General features: G+C 40.4%; 1 protein-coding gene across 1 annotated transcript in view; it reads left to right on the forward strand.

Moving 5' to 3' along the window:
* The window catches only part of ADCY1 (adenylate cyclase 1), a 257,663-nt gene that overhangs the window by 197,303 nt on the left and 35,895 nt on the right, over window positions 1–24,465 (forward strand). The window contains exons 8-10 of the mRNA XM_032796824.2: window positions 17,162–17,317; window positions 21,263–21,457; window positions 23,905–24,002. Of these exons, the coding sequence (XP_032652715.1) occupies window positions 17,162–17,317; window positions 21,263–21,457; window positions 23,905–24,002 (449 nt within the window). The remainder of the gene's footprint in view (window positions 1–17,161; window positions 17,318–21,262; window positions 21,458–23,904; window positions 24,003–24,465) is intronic.

A 24,465-nucleotide genomic window follows, 5' to 3' on the forward strand; every position in this document is an offset into this window, starting at 1 on the left:
TAACTGGTCCACTATCTGATTCCCCTGGGCTGCTTCCTACTGTGGTTCCTGCTGCTGCAGTCTTGATGTCTCAGCTGTCTCTGGGTTCCCTGGTCTGCACTGTCCATGGCGACTCTGGACTCTGTGGGGCTTCCGTGGGTAGCCTGATGTCTGCCTGTGTCATGGCATCTCCAGCTCCCATGGCCTCGGACTTCGGCTGATCCTTGGCTGCAGCCAATGTCATGCACCCTTCCTCTCTGGCAGTCAGCCTCAGCTGAGCTGAGCTGCTCCCTTTTATACTGGTGCATTGGGAGCATGCCCAGTAGAGTTGAGAGGATGTGGCTTCCTCAGCCCACAATTTAGGCTTAACCCTTCCCCGTTCACTGCGGGGCGAGCGTGCCCCATCACACCACGTCAGATAACTTAGGACACAGACCTCCATACACCTGACCCTCCTAGTCTATCCTAATAAGTTTTTCTTAGTCACTGGATGTTTATATGTGTAACCTAGAGTTACAAGAGCACATATGAAAAAATAAATCAGAGATGTGGAAGAGAAATAAGTCCCCAGGATTCAGGGCATTAGCCACCCTCCTAGTAATGGGGGTTTGGAGGAAGCTTTCCTTCAGGGCTGGTTATCCCAGATGGTGGTTGTAGGGGTTATGCACATTCTCTGAAGCATATTGGAGACACTGTTGAAGAGAGATTACTGAATTAGATGAGGTACTGGTCTGATCCAATATAGCAATTCCTGTGTTTCTGTTTCCTAAGAGGCCTTTTCTGTAAAGGTTGTTGGTCCAATATAAACTTGCTGTGAAGTTTGTGCTCCTTTACACCAAAGGGCTGGATCTTGTTCCCATAGCTAGAGGGAGTTCTACTTTTGGCTTCCATAAAAGCAGGATTAGGCCCTAAATTAAACAATGTAGACACACAGGAAGAGGCAGGAGAAGGAATTATTTAGGCTAAAAATACTGCTTCTTGGTTATAGATTTTTTTCTCCATTATTTTAATATAACTTCTGGTGCATTATATCTCTAATTTATTATATTGATGGTGCTGGTGGTGGTTTGGAAACAGGAAGGCTTAACTACAAAAAGTGACCTTTTAGGAGGGACTTAAAAGATAAGAGCAATCTAACTTGATGCACAGAGACAAATGGAAAAAGGAGGGAGGAGTTGGCAAAGCAAAATTTATGAGTTGAAACCATTTTAAATATTATGGTAACCAGGTCAACATGCATTTTTATCGCAAGGAAGAAAGGCTAATAATAAGTGAGCACACGGTTCTTTATATTTGCAAGGGGTGTGTTGAATAGCGAGAAGCTAATGATTATCTTGTCATCAGCTGCAAAAAGCAAATGGCACCTTCCCCATTATTGTGTCACTGATTGATTTATGGACGTGCCAGATGTTGCTGTACAACTTAGCTAATAACATTAGCTCTCTGGTATGCATCAGTGGAGTGTCTGTGAAACTGGCAGAAAAACACTTGGTGAATTTTACTGGTATCGACTGATTTCTCCACTGGGCTCACAGATCAATCAATGTGTCACTTTGCAGTTCATCACAGCATATCAAATCTTTCCATAGTCATTGTACACTTGCATACTGATCACTGGATGGTAAAACATTGACTAAAAATGTTTTATATTATCTTACATTCAACACAAACCGCATAGTATCCCCACCCCTCTTGAATCAACCACTAAATCTCTAGAGACAGATAAATGGAAGACTGTCCCTGAAGCTTGGACAAAATCTGATATAGTTAGCTGAGGTCAGATGTCCACTGGTTTAATATTGTATTCCTTCCTCCTGAGCCTCAATAGCTGAAACATGGTCACATTTTTTATTCTTTATGCGTCATCTCTGACATTAATATGAACTGACTTTACCAGGTACGATGCCAACAGGAATGAAAATCAATGTTATCAGCAACAGATGGCCAAGAATCTGTTCAATTTGAAAGGTAAATAGGAGCAGTTTGGAATATTTTGTTTTAATTAAGAGGAAGATATATTCCCCACTTCCTTCAAAATCTGATCGGTTGGAATGATCCATCGTCATGATGATTTTGTAAGCCAAGAACAAGAATAATAAGACACGAAAGCCCTTTCATGTACCAATTGCACTTTAAATGAGAACAGATTATAAAATATCCACAACTTTTTAATCTTTTATTTGAAGCCCATTAACATCCAACTCTAGAGGTCTGGTGTGATCATTGACTTAAAATGCACATTAGCAAGTGGAGAGGGACTTATTATTGGAAGCAGCCACTGAGTCATTTTTTATTTTATGTTTTGCTTCGTTACAATTATTTTTTCCCTGGAAGCATGAGATTACATTATAGGGTTTGGTTAATTATAGTTGTTGTTTTTAATCAGCAAGCATTATAGCCAACACTTTCAAACTTAGTGATCTAACATTAGGCTCCTAAACCCACCTAAATAATTCATCTGATTTTCAGTGGTGCTGAACGCAGATCTTTGCCACTGAAGTCAAATTAAAATTTTGGCTTAACTATTGAGCTTTCAACTTGAGACACATGGGGACACCCCAGTTATAAAGATGTTTTTGGCCTTCTGAGGTACTGCTGATGTTACTGTACTTCAGCTCCCTGTAGAAAATTCCAGGCCAGTTCCTAGCAGCAGTAGAGCTCCCTGCAAGAGCTCAGTATGTCTGCCCAACCCCAGCTAAATCTCTGGATCTGATAATTACCCTCATAACTTTCCTGGCTTATACTCTTCCAACTCTAATGTTGTTCTGCATTCAAAATTAAATTTTAGTGTGTGACTAACTTCCTTTGTTTCACCGGACTGCATTCTCTGATTCACTGGTCCTCATAATCACCACAGCCAGTTAGTCAAGGCATCTTTGCTTCATTTGTACAGCTGAAATGTGGATTCCAGCTGGCTCCCAGCTGTATAGTTGCCACATATGCATCTATGAGGTTTGGTCTTTGGCCTTGGTAATATCCAGACAGTTATGGTCTTAGGTATACTTCCTTTGTAACCACTGTGTTAGTTCTTTTCATGCCTATTAAGAAGCCTTATTATCTCACATGCTAAGAAAACAACAAAACACATTTAATGATGTAATGTGTCCAGATAGTTTACCAGATGGCTAAACAGTGGCCAACTCTGAACTTACCGGTGGGGAGAAATGTACAAAAAGTTATCCCAGGAAGTCTCAACTTCTGTGGTCACCTGGATAGTACATTCCATCGGCGTCACTCTTTGACTTGTTAAGCTCTCCTACTTGATTCAGTACTATCTGGGAAAGACAGATAACCCCGAAAAACAAAAGAGGCAAGATGATTCTGTGGGACACCAGTGAAAAAAAACCTGAGGGAGTTATACCCATGGAAGTGATACTAAAATTATAATTGTCATACTTAAATACAAATCTACATTGATAAATAGTTTATAAAGGGTTAATAAATACTTCATGGATATTTAATTAATAGTTATTAAATTGTAATGAATTGCTAGAGTCCAACAGGTGAATGGCTTCCTTACAGCTGTCTGCAACGCCTTTTACTAATGTGCTTGTGGATTATTAGCAAACAATTTGAATTGCCTTTGATTATTTGCTATTCTTTATTTGTGGTGTGTGACTGGTCACCTAAATCAGGTGGTAGTTATTTCTGCTCTCTGATAGGATAATATTAACGTTAATCCATAACACATGCTACTCATTTCTGTAACATGCTTACAACATCTACTAATCATCTAAAATATTCTATTAATATGAAGTATGGCTGAAATTAGTACAGGGAAACAGTAAAAACTGTATAGTCACAAGACAGTTAAATGCACTTTTAATTGTAGACACATGCACAGCTTACTGGACCCTGTCTAAAAGGGAATTACAATGAAGACCCTGATTCTGCTAAGGGATCTGTGCTGAAGAGCTCTTGTTCTTGTGGAAAGTCCATTCATTTCTGTAGGACTATGCACAGATATAAGGACCTACTCATGCAAATGAGTATCCCAGGTCCTTCAATACTCAGGCCTGGTATTGTGACAGTTCTACATGCTCATAACTGATGTGTCAGGTGATTCTTCCTGCTGCCTTTCCGGTCAGTGACCAGTTCTGTTTTTTCTTCCTTTTGTTTTCATTTTGGGGCAGCAAGTCAATGTATATGGATCTCATCATCACAGGGAGCATGAGTTTTGGCTTGCTTGTCAGTGAATATTGCTTAGCATATACTTGTACATTTCACTAGGCCTGCTTAATCTATATCTGCATTTAACAAGTCTTAGTCCCCTTTATGTTAGGCAGGCTAACTGCCTTTCTTCAAATTCTGAAGATCCATTATCTTTCTGGTTGATCTGCAGTCCATTCTCTGATTAGGCTCTCTCATCACTCAGCTGGCTTATACTCAACTTACCCTACTGTAAAAAGATCTCCTTCCTTTTACTTTCTGTGACTAGTCAGATTCCTTCGTATGTCTACTCTCTCGGTCTCGTCTTTCCCTTATTTTTCCCATTTTCTCTGTGAAAGGTCTAGCATTTTTCCCTCCTTCCTCGCCATATGAATATGGAACTCTCAGGAAATCTCAGCAAAACCTCCCTACAACTCCCTCTAAAAGCCTAGTCATATCTAATTAGTTGTGGTTACTCAGTGGGACTGTGACCAATCAGAAATTCCCAGGTGAATGGGCATCGGATCTTTCCTAGTTCCTCATTAATCTCTCTGGTGTCCAGCGTGTGGGATTCCTGACAGGAGGAAGTGAGAGCTAGATGGACTTCTGCATCTTGGTTACTAATCTGGTCTACTCTGGTGAAGGAAGTCTTTTACAAAACACTTTCTGCTGCAGAGAACTACAATTCCCATTTTTCTCTAATCTAGGAGCTATTCCAGCCAAACCCTGCTACCAATGACATATCTACAAATGAGAGGAAATCAGTAATTGTTTGTTTTAGGAGAGACCTGTTCAAAACACTTAAGTGCAGGATTCCTCTACATATGAGACATTTTGGGATCATCTTTTGGAATATGTAGCACTAAATGCTTAAAATTTACCAGTTGGCTTGAATGTTGGAGAGATCCAGAGCAATTATCTACAGTACACCTCTGAGGAAAACTTACTATAAACCACAATTACATTTGATAGCTCAAAAGGTAATCAATTAATTTCTTTGACTCATGATGTAATAGGCAGAAATTCAGTAACCTGGATTTCTCAGCTGCAGAAGTGTTGATGGCTGTCACATCACTGTCATACACTGTTGTTTCATCTAACATAAACAGATATGATTTTAAACTTCCTGCAGTCGCAATCCTGTCACTGAGTGAGTGGCTGTAAAGTAAACAGGTTGTATAGAATTCTGATGCTTCAGAAGGAGATCAGAACAATATTTTTGACACCTTGCAATATCCTCAGCTGGCGTAAATCAGTGTGACTTCACTGGAGCTTTGCTAGTTTACATCAGCTGAGGATCTGTCCCTGTATGTTGTCCTGAGCCCTATGCCTTCCCACCACTAAACAATGAATGTTGTTTAATGCATCTTATCTGTAACTGATCTGATGGTTTTGTTCAGCGTGGAATGAGCAGGAGCAGATTTACCATGAAACAAATCATGCGGTGGCATGAGGCCCCCAAAATGCAGGACAAATATCTGACAACCTGCCCCCAAGTCCCAGCCGGCAGCGCAGCGGGGCTCAGGTAGGCAAGCTGCCTGCATGTTATGGCCGGTGGCCCCACGCCGCTCCCAGGAGGCAGACGACTGTTGGCACATCTCTATGTGCCCCTGGCGGGGTGGGAGGTGGCTCTGTGCGCTGCCGCCACCCTGGACAGCGAACGGAGACCCGCTGCCCCCCTCCACCGAAGGGGTGCACAGAGACATGCCAGCAGCAGGGCTAAGGCAGCTCCCTGCCAGCTCTGCCTGCCTCCTTCCATGCCGCTTTGCTCCCGGAACTGGACGGCATGTCCCTGCGGCCCTTTGGGATGGTGGGGTGTCTGCACGCTGTCCCCACCCTGAGTGCCGACTCTGCAGCTCTCATTGGCCAGGAACTGCGGCCAATGGGAGCTGCAGGGGTGACACCTGCGGGCAGCAGTGCATGGAGACCCTGGCTCCCCCCACTTAGGAGCTGTTGCTGGAAGGGTGTGTGTGCCAATTGCTTTGGGAGCCATGCCACCCGAGTTAAGAGCCTCCCTCCTGCACCCCAACCCCCTGCTGCAGCCCAGAGCCTGAACCCTTGTCATAAGTAGATAGGTAAGGGTTAACTTTTCTTTACCTGTAAAGGGGGAACCAAACACCTGACCAGAGGACCAATCAGAGAACTGGATTTTTTTTTCAAAGTCAGGGAGGGAAAAGAAACTCGGAGTCTTTTGTTTCTCCCAGCTACGGAGTGAAAGAGCTCTTCTTCTAACTCCAATCTTTTTCTAACTTTCGTCTACCAAAGTGTGAGTACAAAGGTAGCAAGGCAATAGACTGTTATATGCTTTGTTTTGTATTTACATGTGTGTTGTTTTGCTGGACTGGTTTAAATTGGCTATCTTTTAAATCAGACTGTTTATTCCTATTTTCTTATAAGCCATATCCCTGTATTGATCTCTTAATGCAGTGTTTAGTTTATATGTATGTTCTTTCTTTTTATATAAAGTTTTCTTTTTAAGACTTGGTTGATTTTACTCTCTGGGTAGATTAAGGTACAAGGGAAGGAGATTCTCTTTGTGTTAGATCTACGGAGGGGGGCTCGGCAGCACCAGCGAGTGGTGGGAGGGAAAGAGGTAGGATTATCTCTGTTCCCTTGTGTTGAAGGCTTGCCTCAGGGGGGAGAAGGAGGGGGAAGGGAGGTATTTCCCTTCCCGGTAAGACTCAGACTTCTGGGTCTTGGGGGTCTCTCCAGGGGGAGTTGGGGAGACCAGAGAGGGGGTTCTCCAAGGAAAGGTTTGGGGAACCCGAGAGGGGGCCAAAACCCTGGAAAAACTTTGGATGGTGGCAGCGAGATAAGATCCAAGCTTGTAGAAAGCTTGGGGGAGTCCATAGTAAGCACCCAGATTTTGGACGCTAAGGTCCAGATTTGGGACAGAGGCTTTATCACAACCCTGCACCCAAACTTCCTCCCAGAGCCCACACTCCCTCCTGCACCCCAACCCCCTGCCCCAATCAAGGAACCTCACTTTATTTTCATTTACTTCCCATTACTTATAATATAGGAGCAGGATGAAGAAAAAAAGAATGAAAAATGTGGTGGGGAGATAAGAAAGAATGTTCTTTTTTCTTGGCTGGGTCGTGAGTGGGAGCCCTGGAAAATGAAGCTGTGCACAGGGACCCACTAACTCTAAAGCTGCCACTGGGAATGAGCGTAGAACAAATGTCGCATATTATAGCATAGAACAAACAACACAAAGCAGACTTCAGATTCTATCAGCATTCAGTATATTTCCCCCTCTTATGTGAGGAACACAGACATTTTTGATATTTTATTGAAATGTTCTGGTTAGGCCATTGTGAGATTTATCTTCACATAAAAATCCTATTGACTTCAATGGGAGTGACACACGCAAAGATTACAGGATTGGTCTCTAAGAAATTAGGAAGGCTGACGAGGAGATCAACGTGATATTATGCTGCTTATTTTGTGATGTGCAAACAATATGAAATAAGTTTAGCATTTGTTTTTTCAATCAACATTCAGAAAGAAAATGAAATACTCATTGTGGGGAAGGTGGAAGTCTGGGAAGTACTCATGCAAATGTATGTTTGTGCAAAAGTTCATGCCAGAATTGATTATGGTAACCATCTTAAAAATCTCCTGTTCAGAACACTCTGTCATCCTATCAGAGAGCAAAAATACAAACACCTGGTGACTTGGATGACCGGGCACACACTGCTAATGAAGACTAGTAAATATTTGAAGATATAATCAAATAGTTTGGACTAGCTGATTGGCTGATATATGTTTGCATAAAGCATTCACCACACAATTTTGAATGAATAGCATATTTGTAAAAAACAAAGCCTGTCTGTAGATAATTCACAAAAAGTAAAAACGGGCTATGTCCATTCACTTATTCACTACAAGCAGTTCACCAACTCACGCAAAAGGAAAAGCATGTTCTGTATTAGCACTTTTCCACAAAGCCCAAAATAAACATTTTACGATAGGCTGCATAACATGAATTGTGAAATATCGTACATTAATGCCAACACACACTCTAAATTCAGTAATACACGAAAAACTACAGAGCCCATTTATCTTGATGGGATGGTGTCCCTAGCCTCTGTTTGTCAACAGTTGAGAATGGGCAACAAGGGATGGATCACTTGACGATTACCTGTTCTGGTCATTCCCTCTGAATCACCTGGCAGTGGCCACTGTCAAAAGACAGGATAGTGAGCTAGATGGACCTTTGGTCTGACCCAGTATGGCCGTTCTTGTGTTCTTATGACTTCAGCCTGTCCTGTCCTCCTCAGCATTTGATGCGAGATGCTTTCTCCTCCTCCAGGCTGCCTGGATCATCAGGTGGCATTGAGTGCACAGTGGAGAGAATCTCCCTGTTCACAGTTCCAGTGTCCAGCACTACAGCCTCTAAGAGAAGAAAATTGCACAGAAAATCCTGCTCATCTGTGCCAGTTTGGGCTGGAGCATGCTCATGCATGCAGATACTCTTTAGCAGCCAGCCTCTAGCAAACCTCTACTGGCCATGTGCAAACAGCAATTTTCAGAGGCTTAGAACTGCCAAATGTGGGTGGATTTTTACAGGGACAGGAGGAAAAAGCATCTCTCTGACCCCAGCCAAATTTAAAGTCTCTGCTGCAAAGCATGGGGTGCCAGAGATTATCAATTAAACAGTTGTAAAAAAAAATTAACATTGGCAAAACAATCTATTTTCTCCAGTGCTGTTCTCAAAAATGACTAAACCAGTGTTGTTGAACTTGTCCAAACTTTCCAAAAATATTCGACACCCCATTTGGAAAATTTCAGTCCAAACAGTTAAAACTTGGGAAAATTATAAGTAACTGAAAACAGAGTCTTACAGTGGAAAACGTTAAGCAACCTTGATTATTCACTGCCCCAAAATGTCATTGATGCAGAGTTAAGTATGACCATCTACTTCCTGAATGTCACGTGCACCTGTACTTAAATCTCTAAAACCCAGGAAATACAGAGTTACAGTACACACAAGCTATGTCACACAACCTTAACTCTGTCCCCAAAACCAGTGGGGATATACTGTCAGTATGCTTCAGCTAGGACTGCGCTATAATAAGCAGACATAAGGACTGACAAAGTAAATGTGCCATTTTATGTACTGTGGTTTTTTTCCCCCCACAGAACGGTATTCTTTTATTGATCTACATGTACTCCAACTGCCCTTCAGTGTGTCAGGGACAGCTGTATTGACTGGTGAAAGGATTACTGCAGCAGGTTGCCACAGATCACACCATGATATGAGGAGAGATGCATCTGCACCCAAAGGGATCACAGCTGATTCCATACTAGAGCCATACTAGATTCCTTACCACCGACTGTCCTTGTTGTTCAAGACAGTGTCACACAACCATCACCCCATTATCCCAAGAGAGTGTGAAAATCAGTGGTGCACCTGATCTTATATGTCAGTGAGTTGCTATTTCAGGGCAGTATAATCCCCTGCCATTTGAGAATCTCTGGTAGGCTACCCACAACTTTTAGTTAGGCTGTATAGTGTTTTATGTTAGCCGTGTAAATGATGGTGTGTATATATACATTTGGATTTTTTTTTTAAATAGGGTGGACGAAAGTGATGTCCTGTCCCTTTATATATTTGAACACTCTCTTATCCCACTCAGTGCAAAGCCTCACTTTCATGTTGGTTTCAGTTTTGTTGTAAGAACAATAAAGGGAGCACAGCAGAGAGCTGTGTTTCTATCTCCTCTGCTGGATCCAAATATAATAGGAATCTGCTCTCGTTCTCTGTCTCTGATTTTCATCTGAAACAGTTTCCTTAGACACTTGTGCATATAAAAAGATACTGAAAGTAGACACTAAAGCATTGTGCTAATTCCCACTGCAGTGTGAAAAACAGTACAAAGGACAGCTTACAGGTACCTGAGTGTGGGATATCAATATGAAAAAGACTGAGAATTCATTTATGAGGGGGTAGAGAACTCAAGTTTTCTCTCCTCATTTAATCATAGTATCTCTGAACCTCAGATCTCCGTCCTTCCATTTATGGCTCCATCTTCTAGTAAAAACAATTAATAGGACATACCAGGGGTCCCATATCCCTGTACCCCCAAAATATCACTTTAGCTAGCCTACCAATACTTTTTTGGTAGCCTCCCTGTAAAGCTGCCTCCAGAAATAGAATTTAACACTCAATATCAAAGAGTGATAGCAGAATATACAATTACTGTGTGGATTTTACAATTCAGCTCTTATCAGTGAATCATTGTTAGCAGTTTGCATTCTTCAGATTTAGCAAGTGCATTTAGTTTTCTGTATGTGGCCCCTGGATGCTTTTCATTCTATATTGCAAAGACTTTCAAGTAACTTTTATTCATCAAGTGTAGATTGTTTGATGTGTATGATTCTTATTGGCATAGGATTTTTGACAGCAGGCTGTTGTTATTTTTGTCAGACCAACCAAAGAACCTTTACCACGATGGGGACTAGATTTTCACTCCTCTTAACCGAAAAACCCCTGAACTTAATGAGCTGAAAAATTGTTAGTCAACAATATGTAAACAAATAAAAAAGGAATGGGCAGGGAGTAGGGGGGAGAGAATAAATTGAGAGAAGGAAAAGGATTAAAATTAGCATTCCAGCCAATTTATTTTTTTTTTATGTCCATCTATATATTAACAGAGTCTTAAATTTCTATCTTTATTTTCTGGCAATATCCTTCCTTGGAGGAAGGTGAATTCCATTGAATAATTGTGTGTCCCTATAGAAAAGACACTTTCTTCCAGCAGCACAGGTGAAATTTTTAAGGCTTGTGTTCTGTACAAGCAAAGAGGAAACCACAAAACCAAAACATGAGGCCAAAATGTTCAAACCCAGGTTCCTGAAGTTAGACACCTAAATCCATAGTTAGGCACCTAATTATGTGGTCCGATTTTTTTTTTCAGAGATGCTGAGCACCCACAGCTCCCATTGTCTGCTTGTCTGTGGGAGAAATGGGTGTCCTGCACTTCTGAAAAATGAAATCACTTTTATTTGGGCACTTAAATTTGAATTTAAATGCCTAACTTTAGCCACCTAAATTTGAACATTCTGATCATTGTTTATGCAGATCTGCCATAGTGAAGGGACTGTTCAAAGCTTCCACTGAAGGGTATCTGCATTAATTCAAAAACTGTGCACAGAAATGTGCTACCAGTGAAGAGCACTGTTTGTAGGTCTACCAAACACACAACTAGCATTTGAAGTAGCTTACCACTGACCAAAGGAGATAAGGGTGTTGTGCCATCTGGAGTGGCTCACAACTGAGTGCTTACCTCAGGGCAGATTGTCAGAAAACAAGAGCTGATACTCCAACTGGTAGTATATTCTATAATTAGATTTCACCAAGCCAGCACCACATGTGAACTCTGGGATCACTATCCTAGTCTTACCACAGAGTCACAAACAGTCCCCTTAGTCCCCAGCCTGTCGTGCCACCCAGACAAACTGGACTTTGTGATAAAAGGTCACTTCAGCCAAAAATCACACATCGGGTTTCTCCCAGTCCCAGGAGACCAGTCACTTACCTCAGATCAGTTGGTACTCTGGACCTTACACCAAAGACAATGCTGGAAGCCAATTCTGTAGTAAACTAACTAAAAGTTTATTAGCTAAGAACAAAAAATGAGAGTTATTGAGAGTTTAAAGCAGATAAAACAGATGTACAGGTGAATCACAGTTTGTAACTCCAAATGGTAGCAGTGATGTAATACACTGCCAGTTTCCCAAAGGTCTTTCAGGGTACCCAAATTGTCTCTAGGGATCTCTGCTTTGCATCTGGTACACTTCCCTGTAAAAGTCCAAACTATCAAAGATAAAAGATCTTTCTTTGAATCCATATTTATGGTATCTTCACAAAGAAAGGTTTTTCCTTTGACGGTGAGTGAGGAATGCACTTCAGTCTTTTGACCTCCAGTCATCATCATAATGGCCTTTTGCTTTGGAATTAGCATCTTTTCTGATAAATTCCGTAATTAGCATTTCACAAGATTTCTTTGATAGGTTATTGAGTTACGTGGGTATATACAATGTAAATGTTCGTTATTACATTATAACAGAAACAGATAAGTGAAAACAATATGAATAACATTCCACTAGCTTTCATGAAGTCTAAAACATTACTCTCTTCGATCTACATTAATATACAAGTGAATCAGCCTCTGGCCCTGATCTGACCTGGTCTGCCAGGGTCACATATCACTCCTGCTGTCACTGTGAATGGCACTAGGAACAGAAATGCACATATGTCAGTCTGATGGCCCCCAATCTGGAATTATTCCAGATTTTCCATCACTGTCAATGGGAGTGGGGTTTGGTCCTTTGCTTTGTGTTCTGTTGCTCCCATTTTATTTTACTCCCCAAAGATTTGGCACTTGGAGACGAGAGGTGAGGGGCTTAGAGAATGGTTGTATCTATTTTATTGGTCTCCCAACAATCTTTTAATACTTACAGCAAATATTTCTAATGGTTGCATTTGTGTTGGATAGGTAGATAAACTGGTTTGAACTATGGAGAATTCTTTCTTAGACAAGTTGTATTCTTTGACCACTAAGTAAAATGGACTTTAGTATATTAGTAAAGGAATGATTACAAATAAATACAATATGGCATATGAGAGAGTTGTCTAAAAATTGCTAATTACCATAGCTGTGAAAAGACAAACCTGAACAAACCTGCTCACTTATCTCAGGATAAAAAAAAGTCCACAGGAAAGCTCAGTAACTTGCAAGTAATAACAGGAGAGATGCTAATACCAAGAAGCTCAGACCTGACTAACTGAAGGCATAAGCAAGAGAGACACATACAATACAGCATGGAAGCCTTCTGTGAATGCACTTTGAATATCAACGGTACCTCCTTTTCTGTGATTTTTTTTTTCATGCCCCTAGCTGACCATAGCAAAATGAACTGCAGTCTGATGCTGTTTCTGAGGAGCCTAGATAAGCAGCAGTGGATCCTTTACCAGAGTATTACAAGAGATGCAAACAGAGGGATGTTTTCTCAGAATTTTAATCAATGATTGTTGTATTCCATGTGCTTCAATGCACTCTCAAAGCTGTAAACAGGCCGTCTGTGTTTTGTAGAAGTCTGATAGAACATCCCCATTCTTATCCTGATTTGCTGGCTATGTTACTACAAAGAACCCTTCCTAAAATTATGTTGCAAATGAACAGGCATTAGTTCAGCTGCATTTAAAAAGGAAGTGCCAAAATAAAATAAAGCAGGCCAGGAGCAAGTTCAGTGGGATGCCTGTCAAGGATGATCTAATTTTTTTATTTTTTTAAGTGTGGCATAAAAAGGTAATACTGCCCTCCTGGCAATGACCATGTGTCTGTCTTATAGCAGTAGCCCAGCAATGCCCAATGACTGGTAAATAAACAGTTTGCTCCATCTGCTGCTTTGAAGATATATTAAAGAAGCTGTTCTAAACTCTGGAAGTTACCTTTTTAAAAATTATCTGCACACATTAGGGTTCTTCTGAGGGAAAGCCAGGTTGGGGAAAGGGAAGAGATACAGTGCCTGAGCTAAGTTGTCAGGCAACATAATTCCTCTATAAGTCATAATGGTTCTGGGCAGTCAGAGAAGCATAGTGTTCACAGGAGATTTGATACACTGAAGGAATTTTAGACTGTACTCTCCAAAGCACCCTCCTCCCAGCACTTCCAGGGGGAGAGAGACCGTGGCGCTATTCTTGCCACGATTTCATACGTGCCCTGTTAGCTCTGCTAGCAGAAACTTTCATTAGCACACCTAGCTATATTAAAGTTTCTCTTTTGTTGGTACTCTGAGGTGCAAAGGAACTTCTCATTCTTTACCTAGAAGATCAACTCAGAATCAGCCTAATACGGCCCCCAAAATCAATATGTGTGACAAAATCACTGATCTGCTCAGTGTGGCTTCCAGGTGAGAGGTTTGACCTTGCCTGACAGACATAGGAAAGGGGACTAGATGTTTTGGAGTTGAGCTCCAGTGGTGATGCTAAGATCTATTTCACCTTGTGCTTTCCATGTGTTCCCTTTCTATTACTGTGACTTGGAAAATAGAGCAAAAATACTGGAGTTAATTGCAAAAAAGAGCTGCTACATTTTTGTTGGGTTTAGAGAAAGGCATGCAGCAAAATACTCATATTTCTAGAAGAGCTACGGATGTGTTAAGAAAACATGATAGGATTAATCAGTAACATCACAACTAGCTACCCAAACTAGCTATGTTCTAGCTTGGGGCCTTGAAGAGCATTGGTCTGAAGGTAGATCCCATTTGCCATATTCTGACCTAAGGACTATCTATGCCTAAAAATATCTTATTTGGTATGAACAACTAAGGAATGTGTTCAACAGATTTAGTGAAGTGAATGCCATTATACAATGTCCTCTGGGCAGAATATTGCTTTCCAGCACTGAGTCACTTGCCAGAAATTCCTCAACTGAGAGATTATATGGGAAGCCACTTAAGAGAGATTTTTTTCACTATTTCTAACCTAAACATAATCAACTCCTTATATAGCAGAATAACATGCACAGTAAACTATTGTCCTTTAAATTGAAATACTATCAGATGTGCAGTATAATACAGATAGTATTAATCTACTTTAATCTTCTTTCAAGTGCAAATACACTAATTGTGCCCATTCAGGAATATTTTTCCTGTTTAATTTAATAACAAACAGGTTGTGTCACACATTAATTAAAATGTTATGCAGATGTTTAAACAGACTGATTTCTGTGTTTGGTTGTTGCAGTGCAACATGTAGTCTGCTGAGCAGAACACACACAACTCAGTAGGAAAAGCTCTGTATTACACCATAAAATGCAATGCATTTCTCAGTACCTAGATACACCTATTTTAATCTGGATATAAAGCCAAATTCCACAGTGATTTACTCTGTGTGCAATATAGGGTGTGTTAAAAGTGACAGAGTCCTGTGGCACCTTGTAGACTAACAGACATATTGGAGCATAAGCTTTTGTGGGTGAATACCCCACTTCGTTAGATGCATGTAGTGGAAATTTCCAGAGGCAGGTATAAATATGCAGGCAGGAATCAGTCTAGAGATAACGATGTTAGTTCAATCAGAGAAGATGGGGCCCTCTTCTAGCAGTTGAGGTGTGAACACCAAGAGAGGAGAAACTGCTTTTGTAGTTGGCTAGCCATTCACAGTCTTTGTTTAATCCTGAGTTGATGGTGTCAAATTTGCAAATGAACTGAAGCTCACAGTTTCTCTTTGAAGTCTGGTCCTGAAGTTGAATATAGGGTGTATAATTGAAAAAAAATGCGTCCCAGTTTCTCTAAATTCAGATAACCAAGTATGTACACGTTCACCCTAGTATCTGAGCAAACAGATCTGATTTACTTCCTCCTTTCTACCCTGCTCATTAAGATTTGATGTAATAAAGCAGTTGACACCACTGCATCATGTTGATTAGATACCAGACCCTAAATGCCAACTATTAAAGTGAGCACTCCCCAAAAAAGTGATATAAACAAATAATGGAAGCTTGAACCAAACATTTTCTCTTATGGATAGAATTTTTAGTGACCCAGATGATATTTCCATTTTGTGTACTGTATCTGGCTGACACATGGCCATAGTACATTGGATCTGTGCTATCAAGACAGAGAAGTTCAGCCTTCCATGTATGCTGGGACTCTCACTCATCTGCAGCACATTCCTCTGAATCACTTTGTTGGATTCCCTTTAATTAGTTCAAAAAAAAATTCTTTAACATTTCCCATGGTTGGTGTAGGTAGAGGGGAGCTATAGAAGAAATGATTTTGGTGAAGTAAGGGATTGTTTCCCTGGATTCTGATAGGCATGGGTAACTTCCAGTTGTGAATATGTGGTAGACCCATCATGCTGCAGTAAACAACCATCACACTTCTCAACTCTTAATGGCAATTATAAACCAAGTCCTTTTTACTCAGTTCTCAACTCTTAATGGCAATTATAAACCAAATCCTTTTTACTCATTTCAGTGGCCATACTCCTTGGCTCCTAAGAACAAAGATCTGAGCTTTGTTTGGGGTTGAGACTATGTTTCAGGTTTCTGAGCACTATGCACCAAACTCTGGGACTCTTCACTTTTGCTTCTAAAATAGGTGCATAATAATTTGATCAGAGTCACTACTTCTTTGTGTCACAGTGCAGGCAAGTATTGTGGCCTTTCAAAATTCTCACAGATCCTCCTTCACAGATGACACATGCCAGAAGCATAAATAATCCACGCAGAGGAGGTTGCATGGCTCCTGAAAATAGATCAGGGGGTTCTGGCTGTGGTTCTAATCTAAGACTAGCACATAAGCATATCTGACATTCCATCAAAGTCAATGGGTGTTAAACACAGGCTTAAAAGTTAAGCAAGTGCTTTTTCTGAATCCGGGTCCTCTGTGCTGAAAGAAATGGACCCATAAACATCAACCCCAGAATTCCACTCCATGGCTTGATGTCCCCAGTTTTGAAGAAGCAAGATGGGTATAATAGTTGGGTCCCCCAGCTCCCCACTTGATCATAGTTCCATGGATTCATGCATGTATCCTGGCACCAGAACTCTAGTTGCTAAAATAGGATAGTGAAGGTAAGTAGAACATGACAGGAATGTTCTAAAAAGAAAAGGAATGAACAGAAAAGCTCACTAATGCTTATACTTCTTACGTGCTGCTTTTATTTTCAGGGAAAAAATGGTTATTAAGTCAAATGAATATAAAGTAAAAGAAGAAATACAAATAATGCCTCTCTTCTACATCAGTCACTGATGGGTCTTAGTACTCATAGTTTCTATATAAACTCAGTTTTGAAATATTAGTTATATTGTGCTTAAAGATAATGTTAAACATATTCTATATACTAGATATAAAAAGTATTCTACCCCTAAGAAAATATGGTGTGTACCAAAATACATTGTTTGATCGCAATATTTTCATGCTTATTCTGATCATTGGATGAGATATGTGTATGTAGGTATGTCTATATGTATGTAAACCTGTGTGTATCTTTTTCATATTTTTAATTGCCTGACAGATATTTCCAGGACTGATTCTCTCAGACATAAAGCCTGCCAAAAGGATGAAGTTCAAAACAGTTTGCTACCTGCTGGTCCAGCTCATGCATTGTCGTAAGATGTTCAAAGCTGAGATACCTTTCTCCAATGTCATGACATGTGAGGATGATGATAAGGTAATTAATAAGGATTCTCTGAGGTCCTTGAATGTGTGCTTTTGAAATGTACATTGCTCTATGTTGTCTCACAAACCAAACCAAAACAGGTTGTTACTACATAAGTGGTATCAATGTAAAAAACCCTTGTCTAGAAAAAAATTCCCCATCATTGCTAATATGGTTTTTGCTCAGTAAGTAATAGTAGCTTTAATCCTCAGGCGCCACAGGTGCCTTACCTGAGCATTTCAAGCACCATGTAAATTAGAGCATAGTAAATTGACTTGGCTATTGAAAAGGCAAATGACACCAGGCATCCTGTATGTGCTAGGGATCCCAGTGTTCCCATTAGTGCTGGAGCTGAACTGCTAGCAATGATGAGAAACTTTTGCAGAATCTCCCCAGTACAGACAAAGCTTAAACGTAGGAGATCTCAGGTGCAGAGTCCCCCATACATGTGCATACACACACATCTCACAAGTGGCAACCATCTGGGACTTGTCCTTCAGAAAAGAGTCCCTGAGGCCATTGCAGAAATTTCAGAAAGCTGTTTCGCAAATCCCTGGAATCCTCCACAGTTTTCAGCTGACAGCATTGTACATGCAGTAGCATACAGAAAGTTAGTAGATTTGTATGCCTATACATTTCTATATGAAAATGTGAATGGTAACCATGAATCATAAAGCTTGGTGTTGAAACCAAAAGGTTGGAAGAGTTGTCAGATCATTTATTTTGCCAGTAGGTGGCAGTGTTACATAGTTTGCTGCTTGAATGTCAACTGCGGTAGAACAGGAAGTTCATTCATTGGGATTTGAACTATGTCTTGAACTGTCTCTGATATAAACAAGATACATTTTGAGAAACTTCAAAGCTGCCTTTCTGGCACTATGAGAACTTTCCTGTTTGTGAAAATTTTGTTTCTTCCAGTACTGACAGAAACACAAAAATTAAAAAAGCAGGGCTCTTTGGTTTAAATCTCAAATCTCTTATTGCAGACTTTATTTACCATTTATAGGAATAGCATGTAACTCACATATGACATCATAGCTCTGAATTAAGTGTTTTAAACGCTCTTTGAGTATTTTGAAAAATCTGTTTATTCTATAAAAGTTATGTAGCAACTTAGTCTTTTTTGTGTGTGTGCATAGTGCATGTATACATAGTGCACATACAAAACCTATAGTATGTTAGGGAACTGGCTTAAACTCCCCAAAGTCAGAACATTCAAAGTCACTGCTATAATGTTATCTTTAACTTACCTTGTGGTGTGTCAAGTGTTTGCAATTCATATGGGACTCTTATCTCAGGGAACATGATGTAACAGGTTAATCTATACAAACCAACCGGCTTTCCAAGCTTCCTTCAGCGATCATTATTCCTTAAATCATGAAAGCCGTATACAGCTCAAAAGTCTATGAAGCTGGCCCAGTATTATCTACGTCTGTGCTACAATAAAGTTTAAAAAAATCTCTCTGACAAAATAGTTTTCCTTGCAAAAACTTAAGACATCATGAAAGTCTGTAACATGAAAAAAGAGGTAAAGTGCAAATTAGAAAATAAATGAGAAAGTAGTTATATGTGTACAGTAGCTGATTTTATGGGCCAATAGCTCACTCCATTTTAATTCTCTTCAACTCAAACAAAACCTAGGTCACTTAATTGAAAAAACGGCATGCAAAATTTAGTTTAGAAAGCAAAACAATTAGGCACCAAAATATAAGCATCTGAAATTGTTAGTAACACTGCTCTACAGCCAAAATGCTTCTGAAATACATGTAGTCAAACTTTACTAATTCTGGGTCACTGAGAACAAAAATGATGCTTAAAATTGTTGATTGGCTCTAGTCTAGCTGTTGGGCTCCAGACTACAGCAGTGGAATCTCCTGGCAGGTGATGTTAGGGTTTCCATGTTCCGTGACCGTCAAAAGGATCTTGTCCCATTCTTCTTCATGGAAGGTGATCTTGTAGCCTGCAACAACATCGATGGTGTGATGGCAGCCCTCAACATCGTTCACGATCCAGATGAGTGGAGACTGTTCATTGATTCATCGAAGACGAGTCTTAAAGCTGTTTTGCTGCATAATGGCAATGTTTTGCCATCAATTCCAGTTGGTCATGCAGTCCATATGAAGGAAACCTATGACAACATGAAACAACTTTTGAGGTGCATAAACTATGACCAACATCAGTGGCAGCTTTGTGGCGATTTGAAGGTTGTTGCTCTCTTGCTTGGTCTGCAGACTGGATACACAAAGTACTGCTGTTTTCTCTGCAAATGGGATAGTCGTGCAAGAGATTCCCACTACATCAAGAAAGATTGGCCACTCAAATCTTCTCAAAAATTCTCAAATCTTCTCAAAATCCACTCAAAATTTTCTCAAAAATCTTCTCAAAATCCACTCAAATCTTCTCAAAAATTGTTGACCAGTGGAATCTATTTGTGTGTGTTAACTGGAATTTTAAGTCCATGTTAACATAGTGGCCCTTCAGACTGCATGCTTATTCAATGTATTAAACTCAAAAGGCAAAACTCAAGCAAGTATTTTAACTGTGTCATAAGCATTTAGCACCAATACTATAGTGTAAATATGAGAACAAGAAAACAGAGAGAGAACTGACAAGATATTTTAGCTATGCTTCAGAGTCTCTTCTAGTACTTCTCAGGGGCCACTCCTGAACCAAGCCACTGGTCTGTAGTATTTCCTGACTGATCACTGGCTTCATATATCTACTTTACAGGGAAGTCTGCTTATGTATGCTGCTGATCTGTGTATGTTTGTGTGTTGTGTTTCATTTTGATTTTAAGAAGAGCTGCCACTCCTGTTTCACACACAGTAAGAAAGGAAACATCTATTCATTTCTGCGTACGTTTAGTTTGTCCCCTGAGCTGTGACTTTGAAAGGGGATTGTAAAATCTCAAAGATATTTTCTAGGTATATAACCTTTTAAAAAGTGGGCTATTCAACATTGACAGCACTGCACTGAGATCTTGTAACAAGTTTCTAATAGTGACAGCAAAGATTCTTCTTATTATATCCTAGATGGTAGACATCTGGGTTTTGTTCCCAAGCTGATTAGTCATAACCTAAAGCATTAAATGGCCTTCCCTGGCATGTGCAAATGTTTCATAAAAGAAATATGTTTCTGACTATGTAGAAACAGGTTGAGCCCTTCTGTATAAGCATGACAGAGGCACAGCCAGGCCAAACTTGAGTGGCGCGATCATCCCATGCATCAGGTCGCAACACCTGGAGCAGGGAGCCAGGCCCAGGCTTGCAAGACAGCAGCCACAGGAGTGAGTAACATAAGAGAAATGGTAACAGAGGAAATATAATTATAAGGGAATCCCTTCATTAGCCCTATATTTATGGCTAAAGTTGTGGTGTAAAATTATTCAAAGTCTTATGCTGTGGATGTGAAGAAGGTGAAGAAAAATTGCTTTGCAAATACTATCCCATCCATGTCATCCTGAACAGCAGACTGTTCAGAGGTATGGACAATCTAGGTTAATTTGGGTTGTCTCCGCTAAGCCACAGAATTGAGTTTTTCTCATTTGTGATCAATTTTCTTGGTACTTCGCTGATCAAGTCACCCTGATCTGGGATGAGCTGGCTTTCTCCACAGTGGCAGAGTAGAGTGCTGTCAAGGACAATATGTAGAGGGATTTTTTTAAGGATGAGGAGTGAAATCGTGGTCCCACTGAAGTCAATGGGAGTTTTGCCGTGGAATTTAGTGGGGCCAGGATTTTACCTGAGAAATTGTAACTAATTGGTAATTAGACTGTAACTTGACAGGGGCAAGGACTATGTCTTTTCATGTATTTGTCTACAAATTGTTTTTGCTTAGCTGAACAGATTCCTGATGCTGACTGGGGACTTGGCAATACAAATGATGAGACATTTTCAGTCACGGATAATGTCATTGCAGTGAATAGCTGTCATCCTCTTGTTTTCTTTTCTGCTGCAGAGGAGAGCATTAAGAACAGCCTCTGAAAAACTCAGGAATCGTTCCTCTTTTTCTACGAATGTGGTACACACCAGCCCAGGAACTCGAGTAAATAGATACATCAGCCGTTTGATAGAGGCCCGGCAAACTGAGTCCGAGATGGCTGACTTGAATTTCATTACCCTCAAGTATAAACAAATTGAACGTGAGCATAAAGTAAGTGAGAATTTTTATAAGTTCACTGACCAAAGATAATTGGACAGATGGACTTGCACCTTCTTAGACAAGGTCCAAATTTTGCTCATTATCTTTAAACAATATTACAAGGCCTGACTCCTCACTCCTGCAGAAATCAACAGGATGGGGCCAAAGAGGAGAAAATCCCAGTGATGATTCCTTTGTGGATTTCCTCTCCTGTCATTTCATTGGGAGCATGGAGATTGTATTTCCTCCCCTGCGTAATAAGCTGCAGGGTCCATATGTAGGGACATATGTGGGGAGCTCAGGATCCATGCAGAAGCACTTGTCTCCACAGGCTCTGTGGTTCCTTATAGTAGCCTACCCCGTGTAAAAAGGCCAAATTATCTTTTCTGGAGAATTTCTGTAAAGCTGGAGCCAGGAGTTGATGTTCCTCTCTCCAGAAGAGGGGAGAGTCACATGCAGAAGCTTCTCTCTGCTCATGGAGCTATAGGGGATCCCGTGTTAGGATTATAGCCTTGTGTTCTCTAGGCGATACTGTGATCTGATGTCGTGTATGTGGATATAAATCTGATGTAACTCCACTAATTTTATTGTAATTAGCCTGAGATGAGATCAGAATAACTCACATGGTTATTTTTTTCTTTTAAGTGAAGGAAGGCACAAGTGGTCTGATTTTAGACTAGTGCAGTAGTAGGCCTTCCCCCCGCCAGATGTAAGTCACACAGTCAAGGGTACGTTGTCACCTCTGATCAGTGTCCCACGCACAAAACTGAATTTTTACCCATTCACATTCATTTCAAGATGCCACAAATTAATCATTTAATTTTCATTGTTTAAAAAGCAAACAAGCCCTTCCTGTATGGTTATAAAAAAAGGGTGAGGTTTACCAATGAAAATGGAACAGCTCTTTTTTGGGATAAAAGTATATGGAATCTTGTGAAAATATACGTTTAGAGCTTTGAAAAAAGACATTTTGTTTAGCTAGTGATTTTGTATGGTTTACAACAGAAAGCATCTGCAAAGCCGCCCTAAAGAAGGAGCCAAGGATTCCACTGGAGAGAAGGGAATCCTTGGGTCCTGTAAAGCCAGTTTAGCCAGCTCTGTGCCTCCCACTCCCTCGCTGCAGTGTCTACTCCTTCTACATGGAAAAGACAGGAGATGGGGTGGGGGGCGGTGTGGACAACAAAAATTCATAGAAAGAGCTTCCAAGGTCTATTCATTTGGGGAGAAGAAAAAAAAGCAATAGTTTGTAAATTCTATAACCTGGAACTTTTGGGAGCTAAACCTCAGGAGATGAGCCCTGCCCCTAAGAATTCCACAGAAGACAACCTCTGAGCTGTTTGTGAAGTGCATTATAGCAGGGCTGTCACCTATACACTTTCAAAGTGCACTTACATCCTACATCCCCCACTGCGTCTGACGTAGTGGGTATTCACCCACGAAAGCTCACGCTCCAAAACGTCTGTTAGTCTATAAGGTGCCACAGGATTCTCTGCTGCTTTTACATCCTACAGACTCACAGGGTTTGAGCATGTGGGACCTCTGCACACTTTACAATGGTGCACATGCAGTCTTACGTAGCTGCACACTTTCTAAGCTTATCACCACATACCAATCTCAGTTACACTGGTGTAAATCCTGAATAACTCTGAGTGAAACGAGTTCAGGTTTGTGCTGGTGAAACTGAGATTGGAATCTGGCACATAATGAGAAAACATATTCTTCTTTACCTGTGCAGCATACTGTTTTCTCAGAGTATCAAAGGGGTAGCCGTAAAAATCAACAAAGAGTCCTGGGGCACCTTATAGACTAACAGACGTATTGGAGCATAAGCCTTCATGGGTGACTACCCACTTCATCAGACGCATGTCATCACAAAAGCTTATGCTCCAATACGTCTGTTAGTCTATAAGGTGCCAGAGGACTCTTTGTTGCTGTTTTCTCAGAGTCATGCCTTGGTTACACCAAAACCAATGATTCACTCACATCTCTCAGTAAGAGGTATTTCCATGCCACAAATCAGTGTTCTTCCCTCAGCTGTTTCAGTCGAAGGGCTGTTTGATTTTTCTTAATAATGGGAAAAGTGTATTTTTTCCTCCCCCTTCTGCCACAAAGTAACTGAACTCTTTTTGCTCAATCTTTCAAAAAACCAATTCACCTCTGGGCTGAGATCAAATCTGCATAATTGCAGACTGAAAGGTGAATGGTTGGGAAAGATATGAGGTACAGAAACAGGGTGAGAAAGGAAAGTGTCATGCAGCCTTAACTACATCAGATACTGAATAATAACATTTAAAAATATTTTCTGGGTCTGAATTAAAACATGTTCATTCCTGAGTTTGTAAATATGTGGAAATATAGCAGCACACTGCTTTTAAACCATAGTTGTTCCTAGTTTAGAGTAAGAAGGTATGGTATAGATGCCTCACTAACTGTCTTTGTGCTTCTCTTCTCATTCACAGTACCACCAGCTTCAGGATGAATACTTCACCAGTGCTGTAGTTCTTTCGCTAATTCTAGCTGCCTTATTTGGCTTTGTCTACCTTTTAATAATCCCACAGTAAGTATCTCTGGCTATTTAAATTCAAAGCACAGCATTTTCAAGGATCTTGTACATTGCTCCAAACATTAGCTGCTCTGGAGCGAGAACTGACGCGCATACTATTAGATCCTGTAACTCAGCAGGGAAAATGAGACCCCCAAACAACAAAAGGCATTTCAAGGGATATTTTGAAAGTATACAGACAAAGTTGGTAAACTTTGAATTCAATAGTAAAACAATAAATCCAAATTCCAGCCTTGTCCCTTCCACTTGTCTAGAAAATCACCATATAATTATTTTTAGCTGGCTTGTTTCAAAAATAATGCTTCAGAGCTAATCTTTGGGTTTTTTTCACATTGTCAGCATCCTATCTCTGATGTTTAACCCCTTTAATAATGAACAAGTAAAGTATGCATGCAGAAGAAGAATACAGTGGAAACTGGCGAAATGGAACATTGCTTAATAATTCGCATGCACGAAA

Source organism: Chelonoidis abingdonii, chromosome 2 (assembly GCF_003597395.2).
Source record: "Chelonoidis abingdonii isolate Lonesome George chromosome 2, CheloAbing_2.0, whole genome shotgun sequence".
NCBI lineage: Eukaryota > Metazoa > Chordata > Testudines > Testudinidae > Chelonoidis > Chelonoidis abingdonii.